Here is a 22,682-nt window from a genome sequence, read left to right on the forward strand (position 1 = left end):
CCTTTGATTTTCAAGAAAGCAAACAAAGGCAGCATTTGCGCTTGCTAAGCTTAACAGACATGGCAGGAGTGTCAAGCTGTAATAGACGGCGACTTCAAGATGAGCGTTTGTTGAGAGGCAGTGGAGTGCAGTGTCGCGACCCTCTTTAGGCTGCCTCCAAATGGCCTCGATCGATAGCAGGTATCTTAGCTGGAAGTCACCACTCTGTGGCTTTCAGCAAATACACAGTGGCTTCCACTTCGTTGTTAGGGGTTTCTTTCGCTTGCAAAATTTGCTCATCCTTGTCTCTTTACCTACCTCCCGTCAGCTGCTGTATGCGGACATACGTGCGGGACAGGGTATGATAGAATGTATTATTGGAGGATAGGCATGATAGAAGACAGAGGATAGGTATGGCAATGAGAACATAATAGGGGCACTGAACAAGCTCATGGTTGACAGCGAGTGCATGATCAGCATTGGGATGTTTGGTTTCATCCGGTGTTCATGACGCAGGAATGAGTTTAAGGCAGTAAGAGACTCTTTCCCGGTCGGGAAATTAATCGGTAGCGCGTTGATGTCATTCGTGAACTCCCACTGCTTTGTCGTTTTATCTAAGGGTCAAATGGCAAGCATGAGTCTTCATCCATCCGAGGACCGTCAAGCAGCCTCTGCAACTTTACCAGTTCTCTGATGGATTAGATCCAAGGCGTTCGGGTTTAAATCATGGAATGCTGCTTTCCCGGTGGTCTTGATCTTTTAGATGGCGGTGGCTGTTCAGGATCATTTGGGCAGTCGCCAAATTGGTCTACGGACTCCAGGAATCCCATCATCTTTGAAAAGGAAACTGATTATGGCCCCTGTAGGGTCAAGAGAAGGGAGTCGCCTCTGTAAACTTCCTTCCAATTGGATTGAAATAGTCCCAGCAGGCTATGCAAAGAGGCTTCAAGCTCGCCATGGGCCTTTGATGAAACTTTTCACCTGCAGGACATCATTGCATTATATGATCAAAGTCTGTATCAAAGCAGTCTCCCGATTCAACAAAATCAGTCGACCGGTTTTTGTTTCTCCCTCCAAAATATCCCAAGCATTGCCCAAGGTCATCTTGTGGAATTTGAACAGTGTGCCCTCCGAACCAAGTTCACCTGTGCAGGATGTTCTTTGGACAAGCTCTTATTCGACTGACTTTGATTTATCAGCAAAGGTTTGACTTAGGATGCCTCTTTGGGAGATATAAAGGGCTGAGAGTCGGGCGTAGGTCGATATATTTGATAATAATCAACTCAAGCTTTGCATTGGATTCCGGGAGCACTCTGGGCTTTTGGGTATGGAGTATCCGCGTACAGCTGTCCAAAGATGGTCTTGGCTAGATTGTTTTTTCCGATCTTCAGATTGCTGGCAGGAGTCTTTCTGTTGTTGACAGCGCAGACCAGAAAGCCTCGTCAGGTATTGCTTGAGAAAAGCTATGTATAGTTATGATGACCTAATTTCATTCATGATATCAGGGGTCGACCTTTCTCTACCGTCTCGCCAGCGCGAACGCTGGCGGCGGTGTGGACCGAAGTCACTCCCCATCTCACCGAGGTGAAGAATCGCCCTAAGCTGGTCTGTCACACATATCATTAAACAGGTTCGACCTGTATCGACGTTATATCTTACACCCCATTCGGGTACACTGAGCTTGACACGCGACTTGCAGTGGGATGACACGAGGTTGTACGATTCGGGAAAAAGCGACACGCTCAATGGTCCACAGAGTCCAAAACGGTCGTTGTTGAAAATCAGCAGAGATTGGTCCGTGGCTTTGATTTATCTCCTGCGTGAGATAAATCAGAGCCTCTTGTCCGGATATCGGTGATGACGAAAACCTCTTCGGACTTTTCGAGGCCGTGAGCAAGTCTCTAGGTGCTGCACCTGTCATGACGGACGTACGGTAGCGATTAATTGTGGGAATTGTTAACTTCACGGAACGCTGATCCATCAGCGGAGTCACATCAGATGAATCAATCCCACGATATGATCTTTGTTTTTCAGTTGACCCTCCACAAGCCCTCATGGGGTAATGTAATCTTCTCGTTCATGCGCTTAGAATCTGACCAGCATCTGAGGTTAACCGAGTGTGGTCTTCTTCGCTTGTTTAACTGTGCAATATAAAGCCTAGGGCGAAGGAATTGAGAAAGGTTTTTTGATACTTCTAACTTGAATGCCGGTGGGGAAGGAGATAGATGTCTTAGCGTGAATGGCTCTTTAAACCTCGGCGACTGGGCATGGAGTTAGCTCAGAGGCATGGTTGATGGGTAGTCGATCGCTCGATCCTGCTAGGTCGAATCGGAAGAGACTAATCTCAACTTGCTTGTCTGTGCATTCTTTTGGATGCTTTTCATCGCTGATATAACACATTGGAACCCACTCCAATCATTTTGATATCATCTCGATTTCTTTAAGCCAGTGTTGCTTTTCTGTTCATCATCACAGATGAGGCGTTGCTTCGACTTCCAGCATAAAACAGTTATGAGGAGTCATTATGGCAGGGATATAAAAGCACAACAGCTCTGTAGGCTAGTTCATGCAGCTCCAATCGAGGGTAATGTTGTACAGCTTGCCTTGTTGGTATCTTGCCCTTGTTTCGTTGCAACATACCGTAGACCTGTCGAAAATTCCTCAAACTGGCGTCTCCAACCACAGAATAAGAAATTTCCGCTTCATTTGAGACAGCCGCAATAATGCATGCAGTCACATGGCTAGTCAAACATAATTCTTCGCCCGACAACCAGACGAGTATAGTAGGTACCAAATCTCAAGGATACGCGTAAGAGTGGGCGGCGTATCAGGTTTTTTGAGCACATATTGATCAATTGTGATGGATTTGAGGGAGCCCCTTGCGTTCACAATAACCTCCTCTGTCGATGCGCCGTGACTGTATCAGCTTTCGCGGTCGCTTCTCATTACCCTGTGAATCAATTTCCCCTGGAACTTGGAGGGCATTGGCGTCAGCGGCTCCGTGACAATTAGGCATGACTGCAAAGTCAGCAGCATAGGAGCTACAATGATGACAAGGAGGCTGAGGGCTAGAGTTATAACAACTCCCTCATCTTGCTGCGTCCTCGGCCATGCGTGAAGCGAACAGAAAATTTTCGAATGGTTGTGAACTCTCCAGTGAGTTCCCATCGATTCTTGACGCTGTCAAAAGCGGCTTAAGAGAGCCGAGCCGCAATTTGACCTGATATAGTATCCGGAAACCTGGTTTTCATTATGACCACTGAGAGGCTATAATGACTGCGCACTCAGGCTTCGGACGAAGTCCTATATAAGCTTCAACAGCATTGGAATAGCATTGGAATAGGTATCGATATGTGACATTCTTCCGGAATATCCCATATGCCGATGAGATCCTAAAGGAAAGTTGGTAGTTTCTTGAATTATCTCAAGGCCATAACTCATCAGGGACCCGATGCATTTATTTCCCGGCGCTGTCTGCTGGCTCATTGGATTCATCCAATCTAGCTTTTTGAAAACGCTCAAGACTCGTAGGTTGGCAGAGTTGGGAGAAGGGTAAGCGAAATTGGACTCTTCCTGCCTGGCTTGTCCAAAGTTTGAGGCTGTTCCATCAATTTAGATAAGTTGTTGTGAAGAGAAGAAATATATTGATCAATAGTGGGACTTACCACTGCCGGCACCAGTAAAGTTAAATGTGTAGGAATCGGGGAATGAACAAAATGCAGGAAAATAAGAATGAGAATTGTTATGGCCTGCTTCAAGCTCTGTTAAGAGTCTACAGTCAGTCTTTCCTCATTCCCGAAGTTGGGAGTATATTTTGATACTTGCCTTCTCGTGCTGGTGCAATTGCCATAGGAACAATATTACCACCGTCACACTGAAAAACTCCCGCCATTGCTTTTCCCGTATCTCAGGAGTGTAAAAGGCTCTAGTGGCTTCGGCGTTGGCCCAAAAATCTTGGTCTTTCGATTGAGCTTTGATCCAGGACAATATTTCTGCTATAGTTTTGCATTGTCTGCAGAATGAATCATGCAAAAAGCTTAATCAGGATTCAGGCGGGACCAACTTGTCAAGCAATTTCCAGCATTCAACGGGTGACTTTGAAAACATATCAACTCACTTGGAGTTGGTGTGTGGTGTAAGGGTCTCTTTCTGGGTTCAATTAGGATTGCTCGCACTTGATCATTCATGAAGGCGAAGGCCATTAGGATGCAGAGACAATTTCAGCCTGTAATATCACTGACTCAAGCAGAATAAGTGACGGGCTGGAGCACCTATCGTCTTCCCCACTCATCCTGGTCTTGAATTAGGCCAAACCCATAGATGAGCAGGGCTCGGTTGTGGCCAGTAAGAAGTTAGCTTCGAACTTGAATGCTGGCACCACAAGACAGTCATCTGGCCTTTTCGCCTCCAGGAACTGAATGGTCTCCACTTTTAGCAAAGGTTTAGAGAGGGTGGGGGGGAGGATTGTATTCTCCCCTGGGCTCACATGAAGCACCTTTTCCAGGGATTCTCATCAGTCAGATGAAGTTGCTTGAATTCTGGTTGCTACCCATAGCTTGTCCTGCTGATCAGGTGGTAGCATTAGTCAATTTGTTCGGCCAGCCATCTCTTCCATACGAGATTTAGGAATCTCAACGAAAGCCAAATCCAGGATGATTGATGCTTTGTCCTCCCCAGTCGCTCTTGTTTCTTTTTTTTTGCTGTGAAAGTAAGTATCACAGGTCTCATTTCCTCCAGTAATCAGAGTTGCCGTCGTTGTTTCTGAGGCTCCATTTACCAGAGTCTGTAGTTGAGGAAATTTTAGAATCTGGATGACGTGGCGGAGGGATTTCAATGTTCGTCTCGGGCAAGGGTCCTTGATTGAGTAAAAACATCAATTTTCGATGTGCTTGTTGGAAGATGTCGAGGGGAGAAATTTGAAGTGGAAGTAGAGGATGATATGATGTACTAAGAAAGCAAGAACATGTGACCTACTTTAAGTAGCTCTGCCTCTGCTAACTAAGCAGCAGCTGAAACCCCTCCGCCCTAGCATGAGGGTTTAATCGGTTTGTGTGACCTCTGTAGTAGAGGTTGAATCATATCTGAAGGATGAATGTATGAGATAAAGATTGAAGGTTGAAGAATGTTAAAATGAATAAGCTTGAAGAATCAAAGTGAGGTATGAGACTGTGCGACGCTCTTGATAAGTTTCAAGCTTTAGGATAGAGTGATAAAGGAGTTGACCAGTTGCCGGAAAGATCTAGTCTTCCGAGTTTTACTTCGTTTGTTTTGAAGTGTTTGGTATTTCAACTTTGTCTGAGTAGACAATCATATTGACCTGTCGGTTTCGAATTTTGATAGGCAGGACTTTGTGCAATCAATTGATAAGAGGCTTGGTCACTTTATAGCAACTCCCTCAGTCATGATCATACAGTGCCAGATTATAATTTGAGATTCGCATAAGGCTGGGACTTTCAAATCTACCCTTGATCTCTTACTTCAAGTGATGATTTGAAGAGGCTGAAGCATGTAACAAGCGATGGTCCAGATCATCATAATTCACCAAAAGGAGAATATGAGAGTGAAACAAAAACTCATTTTATTCCTTTGTTGAGTCTCACAGCTAGATATAAATTTCAATTCTGGTCACTTTGTCTTTGTAATTTCATGAGTTAGTCCCATAGATCATCCCTTAAGTTCTGGCAGACTAAGCAATAACAATGCATGCATAATATCCATACCAGATATAGACATAAGTAAACCAAACTGGACACTCTAATGAGAATCTGTTAGTGTTGGTTTCTGCCACTCTCTTTGCCGCCGGAATTCCCGGTGTTCCCGAACCCTCTTGCCGGTCTATTCGGACCGCAGCCGTGGCCCGTGAACATGCCGAGTCCCTTTCCGCGGAGTGGAACAAAGCTCGGGATCTATCTAGACTGGTCTGTTAATCATGATCTGTAAGGGTCGTTGGGACAAGTGGATTCCAATGTTGGTGGTGAATTGGATGGGGGTTGGATTGTTGTGGGGCGATGTGATTGAGGAGTGTGCATAGTACTGCAGATGAAGTACGTGGGAGGGTCCAGGGGACTCAATGGGCGCTTGGCGATAAGTTAATGTGCACGGTGTGAGTGATTGAGTTTCAATTTAGATGAGTCGTTGTATTATGGTGGGATATCTGTTGGGAACTTGGGATGAGTTGTATACAGTGTTGATGATACCGGGAGATCGGAAATGGCCGCAATAGGTATTTTGAAATTTGAAACAATACTGCTATGGTGAGATGGATGTTGGACATCCACGGGAAACAGTATCGCATCTACAAGGTACTTCAAGGTCCGGACTAGGCATAGCCCGTAGTTCGTTGTTGCCGGATGGCCATTTGCCCAACAAACACCCCTGGCTTAGAGTGTAGGACCGGGGGTCCTGAGCAATAACCTGAATCGATTTAGTGATTTTCAGTGGACCGTAAACTCGTATACGGAGGATGTCCAGGCCTCCAGCCTGATCGAGCTCCAACCGAGTTTCTTCCGCGTGGCGGTGTCAAGTCAAGCTGTTACCCGGGCTATCTGCCAGGAGAAATTATTGATTCATAGTTTCATATAGTCTGGCTAGACGGCCGGACTGATCTCCTCCGCAGCATCTGGGCTATGTATCCACAAGGAACTGTCGTCAGGATGCGATGAAAGCTTAGTTAGAACTCCGATAATCGACATCTGGGGTTGAGAAGTGCGAGTGAATCCTGAGAGGACCAATGAAAGCTTCCAAATGGACCATTCCAGCCCATCAAGCGCCGGTCATCGGCAGAAAAGTATGGTCTTCACGATAGAGATCGGAGGATTCACAGCAGTGGGGCTCAATTCTTTGCCTCAACAAAGGGCCGTTCCCGCCAGGGGGATGATTCTATTGGCATTGGTAGTGGTGTTATTGGCCCCCGCGGGTTAGTAGAGCGGGGATAGTTGGTGGTAGATAGCAGGTGCCCACATCAGTAAGACCCACACTAAGATTGGTGATATGATATATCCTCCCTCGGTATTCCGGGGAGCGGGAGCGGGAGAATATTACTGAGGAGGAATAGCCGGTCTGGAACTGGAGGATATCCATGATATCCATGTACCCGAAAGGATAGCCGAATGGATCTGATTTCTATAGAATAATATCTATTAGTGGTTTCATAATATATTTTAATGTAGAATCAAGCGATTTAATCAACATATAGCATACTCGTTGAGCTGATCTCAGTTTCCCTCGGATTCATGTCAGACGGGTTCCCGGTTCTCGTGGAGACGGAATGTAAGTGGGGATTCCGAGTTTAGCTCGTGGCACTAATGCGCTTGATGGTCTGGGGTCCATGACGTCCCAAGAAGATCTTCTTTATCATACTCCATAGTTGAACTGAAAACTGGTAGAAGTGGACGTAAGGGGAATCACACAACATGTAGAGTCTGTAGAAGTATTAACCGAGTATCTCGTGATTCTGCATCTCCCCCGCTTCTTTTTTCCTCAATCCGGCCAAGCTTTAATCCCCCGCATTCAGGAGATTCGCGGCTTGACAATAGAGATCGACGTAATTGGATCAAAGAAGTGGAGTAACAAGAACAACTTGAAAGGACTTTGTGCTTCTCCTGATTTACCGGAGAACTCACGGCGAACAGTCGGTCTCGGTTCAAGCTTGATACGGTAGTGGATATCGGTTGTTCGCGGGGTGGAGCTAATGATCTAATATTGTACATAAAAGAGTAAATGAATAGAAGCTGATCAATCTGAAGAAGTTATATAGGTCAGCTTAGACCCCCCAGGTACCTGTATAGTATCGATTTTTTCAATTATTCCCGGTTTATTCCTAGTTGTACACCAGGTAACCAAGTACTACACCTTCTGCCTTATTATTTCTATTCCCCGCACTCTTCTGTTTCAACTCCCCTCATTCTCTTTCTCCTCCTACATCTACGCTTCGTTCCCTTCGAGTCTATCCATCTTAAGCTCTTGTTAAGAGAGTCTTAGGATATTAGCTTCGACGTCATCAGTGAGTTTCCACGTTTCCATGTTTCCATGGGCCGCATGAGACTTCCGCCGTGGCTTCTGAATCCGAGAGCAAAATTCTAATAAGAAAAAAGATCCAAACCTCTAGGAAATTCCCTTGAATTTTCTCAATTTCGGTCAGTGGATGGTAACCTAACCCTGAACATTGATTTTTGTGTCGCAAAACGCGTCGCGTCTGATAGAAACATCTAAAAGACCAGCTTGACTAACCATCCTTTCACTCACAGATCTGGTGTGAAACCTGCATGACCATTATGGCTTCCAACTCTGTGAAGGATTCTTCCAATGGCGCTGCGGTGTCGCCTGGTATCCTGCAGCACCCATACATGCGCGCTGCTCTTCCTTTCATCAATGGCGGTCTTTCCGGCATGTGCGCTACCACTGTCATCCAGCCTGTGGACATGGTCAAGGTTCGTCTGCAGCTGGCCGGCGAAGGTGCAAAGACTGGTCCCCGTCCCACGGCTCTAGGAATTACTCGCGACATCATCGCATCTGGAAAGGCTCTTGACCTCTACACAGGTCTTTCTGCTGGTCTTCTCCGACAGGCTGTCTACACCACCGCCCGTCTTGGTCTCTTTGAAACTTTCATCAAGTCTTTCAACGGCAAGGCTGAGGCCGCAAACCGCAAGGTCACTTTCGCTGAGCGCGCCGCCGCTGGTCTTGCTGCTGGTGGTGTCGCCGCTATGATCGGTAACCCAGCTGATTTGGCTCTTATTCGCATGCAATCTGATGGTCTCAAGCCTAAGGCGATCCGCGCTAACTACCGTTCGGTCTTTGATGCATTGGTTCGCATTCCCCGCGCTGAGGGTGTGACTGCCTTGTGGGCAGGTGCTCTTCCGACCGTCATCCGAGCTATGGCTCTGAACATGGGTCAACTTGCTTTCTTTGCGGAATCTAAGGCTCAGCTTAAGCAGCACACTAGTCTCTCTACTCAGAACCAGACTTTTGCAGCCTCCGCGATCGCAGGTTTCTTTGCTAGTTTCCTTTCGCTTCCATTCGACTTTATTAAGACCCGCTTGCAGAAGCAGCAGAAGGACATTAAAACTGGCCAGGTTCCTTACCGTGGTGTCTTGGATTGCGCCCGTAAGGTTGTTAAGGAGGAGGGCTGGTTGCGCTTCTACCGTGGATTCGGAACTTACTATGTCCGCATTGCTCCTCATGCGTTAGTTGCCCCCACTTTCTTTTCTTTTTGAATGACCCACACTAATTGATCGGCAGGATGGTGACCCTCATTGTCGCTGATTACCTGAACCTCATTACCAAGTAAACGGTGATCTAATTCCCCATTTACCCCGTGATTACGATTACATGACCATTTCGCTATCGAACAACCGCCTGAAAGAACCGCCGTGAGCCTACGTGAATTTACCCGTAAAGTTATGCATACAATCCCATTGACGACATGCGATGAACGTATTCCCTTTTCGAGCACAAAAAGATGAGGCTTTCGCTCTGAAGATAATATGTTTCGATCCCATCATACAATTTTCCGTGAACTCTGCTACTCTGACCTTTACCCCGGATTTGAACCCCGGGTTTCAACTTCACTCCGGATTAGCATGATGCTTGCGCAAGGAGCCACGGTTAACATACACCATCGAAAAATTTCCCATACACACTGCATGAATGTCTGATTACTCTGATATCTTATCTCGGTTCACTGGGGCTACATTGGAGAAATCAGACTCGAATTGATCATCTTAGCGCGCGCGACCCTGTTGACCCTGACTCTTTAATTCCCTTTTGGTTGAATTGGAGTTGGAGTCAAGAGGTGAGTTACTTGCACAAAGAAGATCGATATGCTCATGCCAGTTCACATCCGTTAATGCTTTTTTGCTGCTTTTGTTACGACAAGCGAATACCCCCAGACTTGTCTTTGCTTTCCTTTTTTGTCTTTCTGCCTTTTTCGGATGGAGTATGGTGACTTTTTATTTCTTACTTATTCTTATTTCTCGGTCGCTTTATCTTTAGCTACTTCCTAGCTAGGAATGACTATTTCTTAGTTGACCTGAGATATTATGTCCTTCTAGTTTTCTATCTCACCTCATTATTACTTTCTGTGTAATTCTACTAGATAATCCAGGGTCAAGGTACTATCGGGTAAATCGTGGGACTCGAATGAGACATCTCACGCGGCATGGGTTCTCGGGATCTACTTATCGCGCAACCTTAGAATCACGTTGCACATGTCTATTGTATACTTGAAATTATAATTCAAAAAGTGATCCACAATGATATCACCCGATGCTTATGGAAATTACCTATTAATCACAAAAGGGATCAGGTACTACTAGTGGTACTTAGAACTTGAAAGGAGAGTTTAGAATTGAGCTGGCGAAACTCGAAAGATCATTTTGAACTCCTAGGATCTGTAAGACATGTCTCATGATGATCATAACAATTCCAAGGTTGATCATGATAATGCATTGTTCAATAATGCATAAAAACAAACGTATGGGGATATCGTGAATTGCAGGTATGCGATAACAAGCAGGAACCCAACATTCTGAAAACAACATTCAACTGAATGAAAAAAGCCAAAAATTAAAGAAATATCACCCCGTCACCCTAAATCGCCAATCGAAAAAATGCGCTATTAAGTTGAATGTCGTATCAGTTCAATTGAAGGCCTTAACCGTGAATGGCCTTATCAGCCGCACCGGGCGGGAGAACATCCTCAATGGTCTCATCAGTACCCCTCAGGTCCTCCTCGATAGGAATGGAATCCTTAATCTTGAAGAAGATGACAGGTGCGGCACAGAGAAGAGAGCCACAGAGGAGACCCCAGTTGGAGGCAAACTCGGACATGTAGGCAAGGTTGTGCTCTCCATCCAGGGACCACATAACAGCGGCACCGGCAGACTGAAGACCCTTGTAGAAACCAGCCAGGTTAGCGAGCTTGCGGCCGGAGTTGCCCAGGGCGCCCATGAGCCAGTACACGGTTCCTTGCCAGACGGCATCGTAGAATCCGTAGAAGAAGTACAGGAACATCGGGCCGACGAATCCAGAGGTATTCCAGTCCCAGGCTACGAAGTTAGAATCATTGATAGTAGCACGGGTGTATCCCTTCTGCCAAGCGTAACCACCACCCCAGATGGCCATGGTCAGAACGAAGAGAACGCCGAGGGCGATACGGGCACGAATACTGCGGCGGACGGAATCGATATCGAGGAGGGGGCCGATGATGGAGGCGGCGACGATCTGCGCAAACCAGTAAAGGAAGTTGTTCAGGGACTTAGTACGGGTATCAAAGTAGGCGCTGTTGATGCTGTTCTGCTGGTAGGTGTAGAACCAGTTGGAGGACCAGAACATGGGGAAAAGAAGAATGATGTAGGGCTGGTTGTAGATAGTCTCCCACAGACCAATGAACTCGGTCTTCCAGGTAGGACTCTTCATGAGAATGACGCGAGAACCATCAGGGCGCACGATCTTGTCAGCGTCACAAATGAACAAGGCCAGGACGGCGCCGAAAGCCATGAGCACGATAAAGCCGATGTAGGTTCCGTCAGTAACGTTCTTCTTCTCGGTGACATGAATGTTTTGACCGAGAGGGATCTAGCGTAAGCAAGATCGTCAGCAGGATTCTCTATAGTAGTAGAAAAGAAAATATCCAAAGTGGGACCCACCAAAGCACCAATACAAGCACCAACGTTGAAGATACTCCAGAACCAAGCAAAATAGCGACCCTTACGGCCCTCCGGAGGGTAAGACATCATGATGGCACCTTGAGCCGACCACAACAGACCGGCGCAGACACCCAGCAGGGCACCGGCGAAAATGTTGAAGCCACCAACACTGGCATGCTCGGAGACCAGCAGACTGATAGCGTAGATACAGTAACCAATACCACCGAAGGAAAGCGCGAAACGAATACCAATACGGTTGACGATAGTTCCGGCAAAGAAACCCACGACAGCGAAGGTACTGTAGAGAGCAGTGTTCTAGATGCGGAGAAGGATGCATTAGCCAATTGATGAGTCCACGCGAAAAACGCCACGTGAGGGGGTTGCATGCGGCGATCACGGCAGATAAGCAGGAAAAATAAAAGTACATACCATGTTATCGGCGAGTGTGTTGGTGGTCTTACCACCTCCTCCGAGTCCACCAAGCGCATTGAACATACCGGGACACATGAAGCAAACGAAGGCGACCATACCCAACTGGAAGCTAGGCGATGCATACCAGCTGGTAAGCTTGCCAATCCTCAGGGTCTTGTACATCCATCCTGCAGGTCGAGGGACCTCCTCATCAGAAGTGGAGTAAGTGATAGCTTGATCCATGCCGACAGCAGCAGACTTTGGTTCAGTTTCAAGGTCTGCCATTGTTGGCGAGGTTTAAAAAAGGGAAGAAAGAAAAAAGTTGGGGATGTGGAGAGGAAATGGGTGATCAGGGTGTTGTGGGGGGGAAAGTAAGAGAAGGAAGGAAAGAAAGGTGGATGATCAAGTTTTTAATAGAGAGAAGATCAGACAGTTTTCAGCTCTTACTCTCACTTGTAGAATTTCTATAACTTTTTTTTAGTTTTCTGATAAAAAAAAATACAATAAATACGACCACGAGTCAAGGTAACATCCCAGCATCTGAATTGCGGGGACACTTAATATGACTGGTAAAGTAAGCTACGTCTACTCCGCTTTGATAGTAGAGTTACACTCTACCCCAGAGATATAGCGGAGAACTTGAAGTAGTAAGTGATCGTTACATATATAATAGTGGCTTTATCACTTGACTTCTTTATACATGCACACCTCATGGTTTATGGCTTTTTTTCTATTCCGAGTCTATATACTAGAGTCATGGTACTCTGTGCATGTACCCTATCTATGCACTATGGATCACGCTAAAACACCCGAGGAAGTGGAGATACATCCCAATCCTAGTCAACCATGACCAATAAAATCCTCGGAATCAGAACAAAAGTACGAATTTTAAGGGAAACGAAAAAAGGGGGCTGCAGCTATGACTTCTTCTAGCTTAGTGCTATCGGCTACTAAGTGAAACATCGGATATTTCTCACAACGCTAAGTAACCCCTGTAACTCTCTGGGGCTCTGGGACGACCTCGTGTCTATACTACCTTGACGACTCCAAGATTGGATATATGTCAAATTACATAACAGAATCCGGGGAAGCATGACAGCTATACGAGAAAATGGACATGTGGGAATGAAACAGATGCATCCAACCGAGGGTATCTAGTTCCAAGGTTCGCTACTAGTAGCGAGAGGACCCATGATAGTGGATATGGTGGTAAATGGTGGAGTAGATGCTTGACTCTCTTATCTTGCGCCATTCATAGGGCAGCTTCATATCATTCTGCTTATCGTACTAATACTACTCTTCCTCCTCCTCATCATCATCAGACATCTCTTCGTCGCTATCTGTGCGAATCGTTCGCTCCACAGGCTCGGGCTTGACTCGCGCACTCGGCGCCGGAGTCGAATCTGCCATGTCTACATCAACGTCCGAATCATCGGGCCCAGCCGCATCACTAGCAAGAGAGACATGGTTAGGCCGACTGGGTGTTTGAGATTGCCTTTCGAGTTGATCCTCTGCTTCTCGCGCAGCCAACTCCTCTGCACGCCGCACCCGACGCAACAGAACAGGATCGGAACGTAGATCATCCATCGACAGAGGTGTATTACACTCAGGACATTTCACCGCACGAACCCGTCGACCACCACGACCCGGTTCGGTTGGGACGTTCATATTACTGCGGGCTATCATATCTGAGATCGCAGTTCGCTCGAAGCTGTGCGGGCACTTCATACTCGTCACAGGATCGCGGAAGGGAAGCAGAGTAAGTGGACACTTCAGGGAGATACGCTCGCGCTCAATAGCAATGTCATCGTCGGATTCGGCAGAAGGTTCGCGTGCCTGGGTCATCTGACCAGCGGAGGCCGCATTGGGATTCTCCAGATGCGCAAACCATGTAGAAGAGTGTGGCACGGGCGGAGCCTCGTCATTGGGGAATTTTGCATCATGCACAACACGATAGAACCCAATGTAAGAATTATCACCGGCATATCTGCGATGTGGGGTCAGTTATCATGTATAGTGAGCCGTGCACAGTAAGAACTTAGTTCCAAGAAATGAAACAAAAAAAGAATATCATACCTGCTACTCAAGGATCGCTGATTCCATGCTTGTGTCTCTTCTTGAAGGGCCTCATTGAGTCTCTGATTCAATGGGATCCTCCTTTCCCCTTCCGGCACCTCCTGATTCTTATCCTCGTGATCCTCACCGTCTTCATTCTCACCCTCCTCTCGCTGTCGCCTTTCTTGTCCCCGGGTTCGCCGAGGTTCCATGGAAGCAGGCTGGGCCTCTCCTTCTTCCCTCTCAATCTGTCTAATGCATTGCTTAAGGGTTTGTAGCCCCGTCTCGGAATCAATGACTTGTCGCATTCTCTCTTCCATTTGACCTGTCAATGCAGCCGCCCGGCGCTCCATATCACCCAATCGCTCAAGTTCCTCGGTTTCATCCGTCTCATCATATTCTTCGTCATGTTCCTCGTCGTTGTCCTCGGTTTTCTTCGTCCGCTTCTTCTCCTTCGTTTTCTCGAAACGAATTCTTGCATCGAGGATTCGGTCATTAACTTGACCAGCGGACTCGGTCAACTTCTCCGTCGCATGCTTTAAGTTGACCTCTAACTGGCGGTATTCGCGGGAATTGATGAGCTGGAGGAGCTGGCGTTGACCCTCGGCGTTGAGGGGGCCTTCTGGGGCTTCGTAGGGAGGTAGTTCAGGGAAATCGATATTCCGGGGAGCTCTTCTTGATTGCACGCTTGAAGGAGCTCGTGATTGTGCACTAGGAGGTGCGCGGGATTGTGAGGTGCGCTGGCGCGCGGGGGTTGCCAATGAGTGCATCATCTTAGACTCGGTGCATCGGCAGTCTCGAGAGTTTCAAGGAGATTGAATCAAATGGGAGAATTCAGGACGTAGATTTTAATTTTAAGTGAGATATTAAGAGTCGAGTATTCAAGGAAATGTATGTTCGAGAATTAAAAGGTGTAGGTCAAAGAATTCGAAATCTTGAACGCGTCGCGATCCACTGGCACTGATAAAGTTACAATGATAAGCTTATCGCAGTTCAAAATCTCCAGAGACAATGTGAAGCACACCTGGGCATTCCAAGGTCAACGATGAGAGCAGTACATTAAGCACATCCAGGAAAAATTACGAGTGCAAAATAAGAATAACATTCATATGTTGATAATGTGTATTACATTGAGTCCAGGAAGTGTAGTGGCATTCAGATGTACGATTCTCACGACCGTACCCACTTAGACCTTGTAGAAGCAAAAAGCATGGTAAAAGCCTATGGATGGTCAGTAAATTGTAAAATAAATCCAACTTCAATTGGAACACTTACTAACTGCATCCTTCTCCTCCTCACTCATCAGAAGAGCACCAGTAGCCCTGTCTCGAACACCCATACGCTCGCTCAATGGCCCCAAGTCACGGTCATTCTTCTCCTCTTCCCAGATATCCAAGAAGGGTTTGCGGTATTGCAGCTCAAGGTTATAATCCTCGGTCAAACTAGTACCCAGCGTTAGTGATAGCAATAAAGTATGGACTCCAATGTAGACATACGCTCGGAAAGCTTCCCAGGGAACAACGTATTCAGGAACCTCTTCAACAGCCTCACGCATGAAGTAGGTATACTTCCATCCAAATGGTGGACGGAAGACACCATTCTCGGGCGTAGCTCCAGGGAAACGGACACGATAGATATCATTGCCCCATTCGCACCGTTCCTCCTCCTCGACCTCTCCATCCTCAGGACCTTCAAATTCGGGAGCCTTGGCAGCCTCTCGGTTCTTTCGTTGTTCATGGAATGCACTCACACGGGTGGTGATCATATCCGAGTTCGGGCAGACACCAATGAAGCGACCGCCTTTCTTCAGACAACCAGCAACATTGCTCAACATCTGGCGTGTCTTCTCCTCGCTCTCAAAGGCGTAGTGAATCGCAAACATAGATGTGACAACATCGAAGCCACCTCCACCGAATCGCGCAGCCATCAGAGATCCACCCGGGCCAGCATTCGCATCAAATCCAACTTCCTGGATGATCCGAACATCACCCAGTGACTCGCCGAAGCAATCCTTCGGGTGGAACTCACCATGGAACAGCGTCGGAGGTGGACGACGACCGCGCTGACCACGACCAGATCGCATAGTATGGTACCGGTCCCTCGCCTGATCAATAGAGATATCGGCAGGGTCCAGTCCAACATAGAGATCAACCTTCTGCGGCGCAAGCTGCCACTTGCCCAAATCACCACCTTTTCCACAGCCCAAATCAAGGACAAGTAGCTTCTTATCATCCATAGGAGGTGGGCCCCCGCTATCCTCAGCCCAATCCTTCGTATCATTGAACCGCGCACTGAAGTCTTCATCGGGCGAAAACTTCTGAATCAAGGTACTCTTAACCCAATTGTTAAAGCTGCGTAGTCCCTTGATCTTACTCTCAGTCTTGCGCCACTCCCGTCCTCGCTCAGGGACCGCATTGTAATGCTGTCGCACCACGTCCGATACGCCCCGGTCTCGCGACATACGCACCGCATCTTCCTCCTGCTGTCGGTCGCGTTCCTCTTGTCGACGACGCATCGCCTCGGGATTCACTCCTATTCTAGAGCCGCCACCGGGTCGCTTACGTTTGGGCGCATCGTCGGCAGGCGGAGGGCTGCGAGGTGGGAGCGGAGACCGAGAGCGTCGGGAGTCATGGTGTGGGGTAGCATTTTGAGGGCTGCGGGAACGATCACGACGAGAAAAGACGGAGGGAGGTGTACGGCCGCGTTTACGGTTCTGGTGACGTTCTTGCACACGTCTGCGCTTGGAATAGCCTTGGGATTCGCCGGGTGTGCTTTGGTCGTCGGTTGGCCTGCGCTCGGAAGCGCCTGGTGAAGCTGATGAACCATTTTTGGCAGATTCATAGGTTCCATATGAATTGGATGACCTTTGGCCTCCTGAACCAGATGAATGCTCCATTATGAACGAGGAGATGAGGGTTTGGCGTTGAGTTGAGCTGTAAGATTTTGAGTTGAGATTCGGAAGAGTTAGGATTGAGTTTAGTCGTGGGACAGTGGCAAAGACTGGACACTTCGAGGGAGTCTTTTCAATGACACAAGTTAGAACTAAGAATCAAGGCAGTCGAGCTGAGGTCACAAAGGAAGTAGAAGTGTGAGGAAGTGAAAGCTGCTCTTTGCTCTTTTGCACCAAGGAGCTCGGATGTGGGTCTTGATGGAGGAGCCAATCAACTCACTTCATGAACTAAATTTATATCAACTTCCAAGGTTGAATTGATCACTCCAATGTTATATATAGTATGTCTGGTATTAATGAGGGTTGAATTAAAGATGTCTTAAACTCCAAATGGTCCATTTTTTTGGTGAGTTAGCAGACAGTATATCTGGTCTAACAAAAAGACGATGCAGACTGGATATGGTGCATCAAAGAGGAAAATGGTAGACACAATCAGTCAAGTGCATAGCATATGTAAACTCAAGTGCTATATTATTGATTGAATCATTGGAGAAAGATTTGGGCATCATCACTAGTAATAGAGGAAGATAAGACAAGCTGGACTGTGGGGTATGGCCTTCTCAACTTGAAGTTCCCACTGTCTCTATAATATGGATCTCAAGCCTCCCGAGGTCATGAATTGTGATATCCTGCCAGGAAGTGTATTGCCGGCGTTCGAGATCAGAATAAAAATGCTCTGCAAGCCCTGTGGAATGGATCCATTGCTGTATTATTTAGAAAATAGGTTTAACTTCAAGTTGGTAGCCGGCGAAGGCGTGTCTTTGCTTCAGTTCAATTGAACCTACTTAATTATGTAGTCTCTGCCAGTAGCTGGTGAGCTGATTGCCTCAAGTGTTACTTGTGCTCTATTAATGACATTGGAGATATCTGTGATATTGATGGGACAATCTCAAATGCTGGTACTGTCTACTGTCAGAAGTTCTATAGTGAAGCAGAGGGCCTCAGAGGATTCCCAAGGCTTGGGACATAAGGAAAAGCAATTTGATTTTTGCAACTCTGACTACCAAAATTCCCTGATTCCATAAGAGCAAGTGTGCATGAGTGATTGATTTGAGAGAAAACGACTTGCAACATAGCGATAAATAGCATAAAAATCAAATTGAAGGCAAAAACTGAAAGCAGAAACTGAAAGCAGGAATTCACTGCGCACGGAATAGCACAGCCTTTTGATTGCACCTCAATTTATTGCATGCTCATATTCGTGCAGCATGGAATTGCGACGAAAAAGCATCATTCATCTCAAGGCATGCCATTCGAAGTTGATAAAGCCTGAGCAGGGATCGAGTCATGGATGCCTGAAGATCAAGGTTTCGACCCCAAGCATGTCTTTCGAGAAGAGCTTTATTGAGCCGATTAATCTGCACAGTGATAGAGCGGATGAATTCCATCAGTCCCTTAGGATGAAAAATGTCAGGGTAGTGCAGAGGTCTCGGCTCAGGTGGCTTCGGCAGAACTCTCGCTTGATTGAGATCTAGAAAAGACTCCATACGGGCGAGATCTTGGTAGTTAGTGGGAGCTGAATTGACCAGTTGCATGCCATTGTTTTGATCAACTTGGAATGGTACGTTCGGGCCAGACTGGGGGATAATTTCTCTGCCTTGTCCAAGAAAATCATTCTCGTTGGCAATTAATTCATTGACGGTGAATAAGGCAGAAAATTCTTCCATATGGCCCTCGGGAATAGTTCGGGATACTTGTGGTGTTGGGCCAGGCTGAGCGACAAAAAGAGAATCATCAGGCGGAGGTTGGTTCTGACTTTGAACATGGACCTGAAGGTGACCTTGAGCTTGGGCTTGGGATTGGGCTTGGGATTGGGCTTGGGATTGGGCTTCGGCTTCGGCTTTAGCTTTGGCTTTGGCTTTGGCTTTGGCTTTGACTTGGGCTTGGGCATGAGCATGAGCTCCAAGTTGATATCCGGCCCGTGATAGCCCAGAGTTAAGCAGGGTAGGATCACGGTTCCGTCTTTGAATAGGTGTGCTCATATTCCGTCTGCCCGTATTTTGTGACACCGTATTAGTGTCGTTTTGCTTTTTCTTCTTGATCTCAGCTGATGGCCGTTGTTCTGTCTGCTTTGCTGGTCGCTTCACTGCTTGATTTGGCGTGGCAATTTGTCGCTGAGGCTCCGGCTCATGAGCACCTTCATCTTGAGAGCCTTCATCTTGAGAATCTTCATCTTGAGCATTTGAATGCACACTCGATGATTGCACGCTAATTTGACGCCTTTCAAAGCTCCTCAGTCGTTTTTTCCAGCCTGATACGTTCGATGCCATGACTTCATCCGGGAAGCATAGCTCTCCTTTGTCGTTTCTCTCGAATATAAGAGGATAATACTCGGTTCGAAGGTGTCCTTGACCACGGAAGTATTGCGGATATGACTTGCGAATGGCAGGTGCGCATTGAAACAACACGCGCAACTGATCTGGCTGCAAAGGTTCGTCTTCCTTGGGAAGTGACTTAGGCGTAAGAAAGGTCATACGCTGACGTGGTGCCCGAGTTGGAACAGAGGATGCATCAGGTACCAGAGAAGCCGAAGAGGTCTCAACAGGAGCGGGGGGAGGCTGTCGAAGGTCTGGAAACCACTTCGCTCGCTTGTTCCGCTGGCTCATTCTCAGTCTGCAAGCGTGAATTCAAAGAAGGATCGTTGACTGCCTCTTTTTCGACATTGGCATTCGAAATACCGAGCAAATTTGGCAGATTTAAGGGAGAAACGGACCCGGAAGGATGCTCCCCTTGACTTCACCTTCGCCGGTCAATTTGGAAGCCATGACTGGTTCCATTGATTGAGGAGGAAAGTGATTTGTTATTTGGGTGGTCAAAGCTCCGAATCGACCAATATTGAATAAATCCAGCTTAAACGAGGCCACAGCTCGCAGTGATTTCAAGAGAAGTAACCTGGGATGGAGAGGTGCGGGGTTGGGTTAGAAGAAGCTGAGTGGTGTTGATAAAGCTTGTCAAGATCTGAGAAAAGGGTGTTGGCCTGGGAAAAGAGTATCAGATTACCAAACGGTGCGGGAGGCTGGACCAGTTGATGAAAGATATTCTTCAAAAACGTGTAAAATAGAAAAAGCGAAGAGGTCTTCAACGAAATGAGTTGTACTTGGAGGTTGGAAAAAGAAGGAGCTGGCAGGCGTTGCTAAGACCTACGAAGATTTGAAAAAAAGGGTGTTAACCTAAAGAAAGAGTAGCCAATTGGAAAATGATGTATAAAAGGTAGAACACTTTCGATGAAAAAGTTTCACTGACAAGACGTAGGATAGAGAAAGGTATAGAGGCGGTGGGGAGGTGAAAAGCTGCAGTTCGAGGTTGGAAACAGAAATAAGCTAGTAGGCATGGAAAATACTTACAACCGTTCAAGAAGAGGGTGTTGACCTAAAGGAAAAGTACGTAATTAGAAGAGATATGGAACGTAGGTCTTCTGATGAAAGAAGTTCACAGAGTAGGTGTATGATGGAGAAAGATATAGGTTTACGAGAGCCTTGGAATAGGAGCTACTCCACAGGTCCACGAGGAGAGCAAAGGTCAGTATGAGTACGACGAACCTGCACTTCTGTAGAATTTTCAGAAAATGAAACTTGCGGGCGTTCGAAGAATCGAAGTTGTATGGTCGAGGTCGGCAATCGGAGAAGAAGAAGCTGGTAGGTGTGGAAGATGTGCAACTGGAAAGCAGGTGAAAGTGAATTAAGGTTCTATAAGAATGTAAGAGTAGCTTTGAATGTGAGTAGTAGAGTGAGAAATAGGCTACATGCCCTATGAGAGCAGAATTTACCATATAAAAGTCATCAAGAACCGCTTAAGGATTAGGTTCAACATCTTGATATAGCTATGCGATACAGCTACAAGTGAATATCATATGCTGAGAGCGCCATAGAGAAATACTAGACGTTGAAGCTTCAAATGTTGTTGAAAACCCTCCATAACATGATATTTGGGTACCATTATGTTGAAATAATTCGTTAATCCGCGAAATTCTCGGGCGCATTCATGGCGATTATCCGGTCCATCTTGGCATACCATTCCTCATCGTGATATTGATAATTCAACAGCTCTTCATCATCATCTGAGTCGAACTCTTCATCATAATCTAATTCGTATTCGGGTGTTTCTGGTCTCATCACTCTCGCATATGCGAGCTCCATCCCATGCCTCGCTTCACATGCTGTAGTCACCATCTCCCAACCACACTTGGACGGAAGCTTTGGAGCACTTGGTAAAGTTCCCCCACTTTGAGCCGCTCGGTTGATCCACGGGCAATAATCCATGTGCTCTGCGGCCACATCGAGAGAACTGTAAACTGGCTCGTCTCCATTTGGCTTGGGCTTATACAACCATAAACCTAAACGTTGGAAACATGCTCTGCAATTGAGAATACCTGCGTGTCCATCGACCGAAGGCTCCCATCCTAAGAAAGCCAGTACAAGGGCAGCCTTGTTAATGGAATTTGGAGTTTCAGCTGGTTGCTGTGGGGTTGACTCCTCGACACCCTCCATGGGTTCTGGGCCAGTACCACTGGATTCTTCCTGTGCATCGGATGCCTCAGAGGCCTTTTGCAACTCTTCAGTCCACATCTCAGGTAAAGTTTTCATAACTGTCTCCAAATCAAACCCATCGGGAATCTGGATAACATCTATGGCTGGTAGTTGATCAGCCATCTTCATGATATTTTGGTACCTAGTAAGAACTCCCCAAGTGGCGGCTTCATTATTGTAGATCTGTATGTGTTGGATGGCATCTAAGAATAACAATTAGAGGTTGAATGTAAGAGAAAGAAATGATAGGTACTAGATACTCACCATCAGAGCTCAACCTCCGCCATTGACACCATTTGCCATGGGCTTCTAGCATTTGCTCCTTATACATCTCCACAAGCTTATCTCCTGTGGATATAATTAGCATCAAAGCCAATATCTGCACGACAAGTTGCAGTAATTAGTTACTTACGGACTTCCGTGCGCACTGCAATTTGGTCTGCATCAAAGTCATCACCTAGAATTTCGCCATCATCCGGCACGTCCACAAACACCGAGCCACCGCACTCAGAGACACATGTCACTCGGTGGTCGCCGGTGCATATCCAACCAAGTTTTGCCCACGCGACTTCGTTGATGGGTGTAGGTTTTGAAGGCCACTGATTCTTGCCATGGTATGTTTCCAGTCGATGGAGGAAAGTCTCCCGACTCAGAGGACTCCATGCCGGCAGCTTTGCAGGTGGGGACTCTAGATTGATTTTCCGTTCTTTCGCAAGTTTATCAAGGAGTTTCGTTAAGGGTCGTTCAGCGTGGCGGGGCGAAGGGGGTCTTGCAATCTTGTTCTGGTTTTCCGGTAAAAGAGGATTGATCTTGCCCTTTTCATAGATATCTGTCAAGATTCGAGCAACATCCTTCTTGTGTGCCTCTATGCGTTCTTGCATCTCCTCGTGAGTAAACATGGTTGATGTGAGAAGTGACGTGTAAGTGTTGACAAGGTGAAAGTGGAACTTTAATGTTGGAGCTCCAGCTGCAGATCAAAGAAAGTGGTGCCTTAGGCAAACAATTACCACGTGGGGGGGAAACTTATGGGAGAAAGAAGTTCTTGACATCTGGGAAACACTGGGCATCATTTGAAATTAATATCTTTTTCTCTATCCCTAACCCTACGCCCAAAAA

At 46.8% G+C, this 22,682-nt stretch overlaps 6 protein-coding genes across 6 annotated transcripts; 1 reads left to right on the forward strand and 5 right to left on the reverse strand.

Moving 5' to 3' along the window:
* Window positions 1-8,252: 8,252 nt before the first annotated feature.
* On the forward strand, window positions 8,253-9,265 carry N7483_009568 (putative mitochondrial dicarboxylate carrier protein; the record flags this gene model as incomplete). The annotated part of the gene is made up of 2 exons (XM_057092995.1): window positions 8,253-9,160; window positions 9,217-9,265. The coding sequence occupies 2 exons, from the start codon at window positions 8,253-8,255 to the stop codon at window positions 9,263-9,265; spliced, it is 957 nt and encodes a 318-aa protein (XP_056944169.1).
* Window positions 9,266-10,629: 1,364 nt separating this feature from the next.
* On the reverse strand, window positions 10,630-12,320 carry N7483_009569 (uncharacterized protein; the record flags this gene model as incomplete). The annotated part of the gene is made up of 3 exons (XM_057092996.1): window positions 10,630-11,553; window positions 11,625-11,939; window positions 12,054-12,320. The coding sequence occupies 3 exons, from the start codon at window positions 12,318-12,320 to the stop codon at window positions 10,630-10,632; spliced, it is 1,506 nt and encodes a 501-aa protein (XP_056944170.1).
* A 1,008-nt stretch (window positions 12,321-13,328) lies between these two features.
* On the reverse strand, window positions 13,329-14,863 carry N7483_009570 (SUMO ligase MMS21; the record flags this gene model as incomplete). Its single annotated transcript, XM_057092997.1, has 2 exons — window positions 13,329-14,022; window positions 14,112-14,863. 2 exons carry the CDS (start codon window positions 14,861-14,863, stop codon window positions 13,329-13,331), a joined length of 1,446 nt encoding a protein of 481 aa, XP_056944171.1.
* Window positions 14,864-15,276: 413 nt separating this feature from the next.
* Window positions 15,277-16,986, reverse strand: abd1 (mRNA (guanine-N7)-methyltransferase; the record flags this gene model as incomplete). Its single annotated transcript, XM_057092998.1, has 3 exons — window positions 15,277-15,311; window positions 15,366-15,532; window positions 15,587-16,986. 3 exons carry the CDS (start codon window positions 16,984-16,986, stop codon window positions 15,277-15,279), a joined length of 1,602 nt encoding a protein of 533 aa, XP_056944172.1.
* Window positions 16,987-18,233: 1,247 nt separating this feature from the next.
* On the reverse strand, window positions 18,234-19,646 carry N7483_009572 (uncharacterized protein; the record flags this gene model as incomplete). The annotated part of the gene is made up of 1 exon (XM_057092999.1): window positions 18,234-19,646. The coding sequence occupies one exon, from the start codon at window positions 19,644-19,646 to the stop codon at window positions 18,234-18,236; it is 1,413 nt and encodes a 470-aa protein (XP_056944173.1).
* A 1,347-nt stretch (window positions 19,647-20,993) lies between these two features.
* N7483_009573 (uncharacterized protein) lies at window positions 20,994-22,465 on the reverse strand (the record flags this gene model as incomplete). The annotated part of the gene is made up of 3 exons (XM_057093000.1): window positions 20,994-21,769; window positions 21,831-21,914; window positions 21,979-22,465. 3 exons carry the CDS (start codon window positions 22,463-22,465, stop codon window positions 20,994-20,996), a joined length of 1,347 nt encoding a protein of 448 aa, XP_056944174.1.
* Between the last annotated feature and the right edge of the window lie 217 nt (window positions 22,466-22,682).

Source organism: Penicillium malachiteum (assembly GCF_028827825.1).
Source record: "Penicillium malachiteum strain IBT 17515 chromosome Unknown utg000004l:1.0-4883003.0:1.0-4884900.0, whole genome shotgun sequence".
Classification (NCBI taxonomy): domain Eukaryota; kingdom Fungi; phylum Ascomycota; class Eurotiomycetes; order Eurotiales; family Aspergillaceae; genus Penicillium; species Penicillium malachiteum.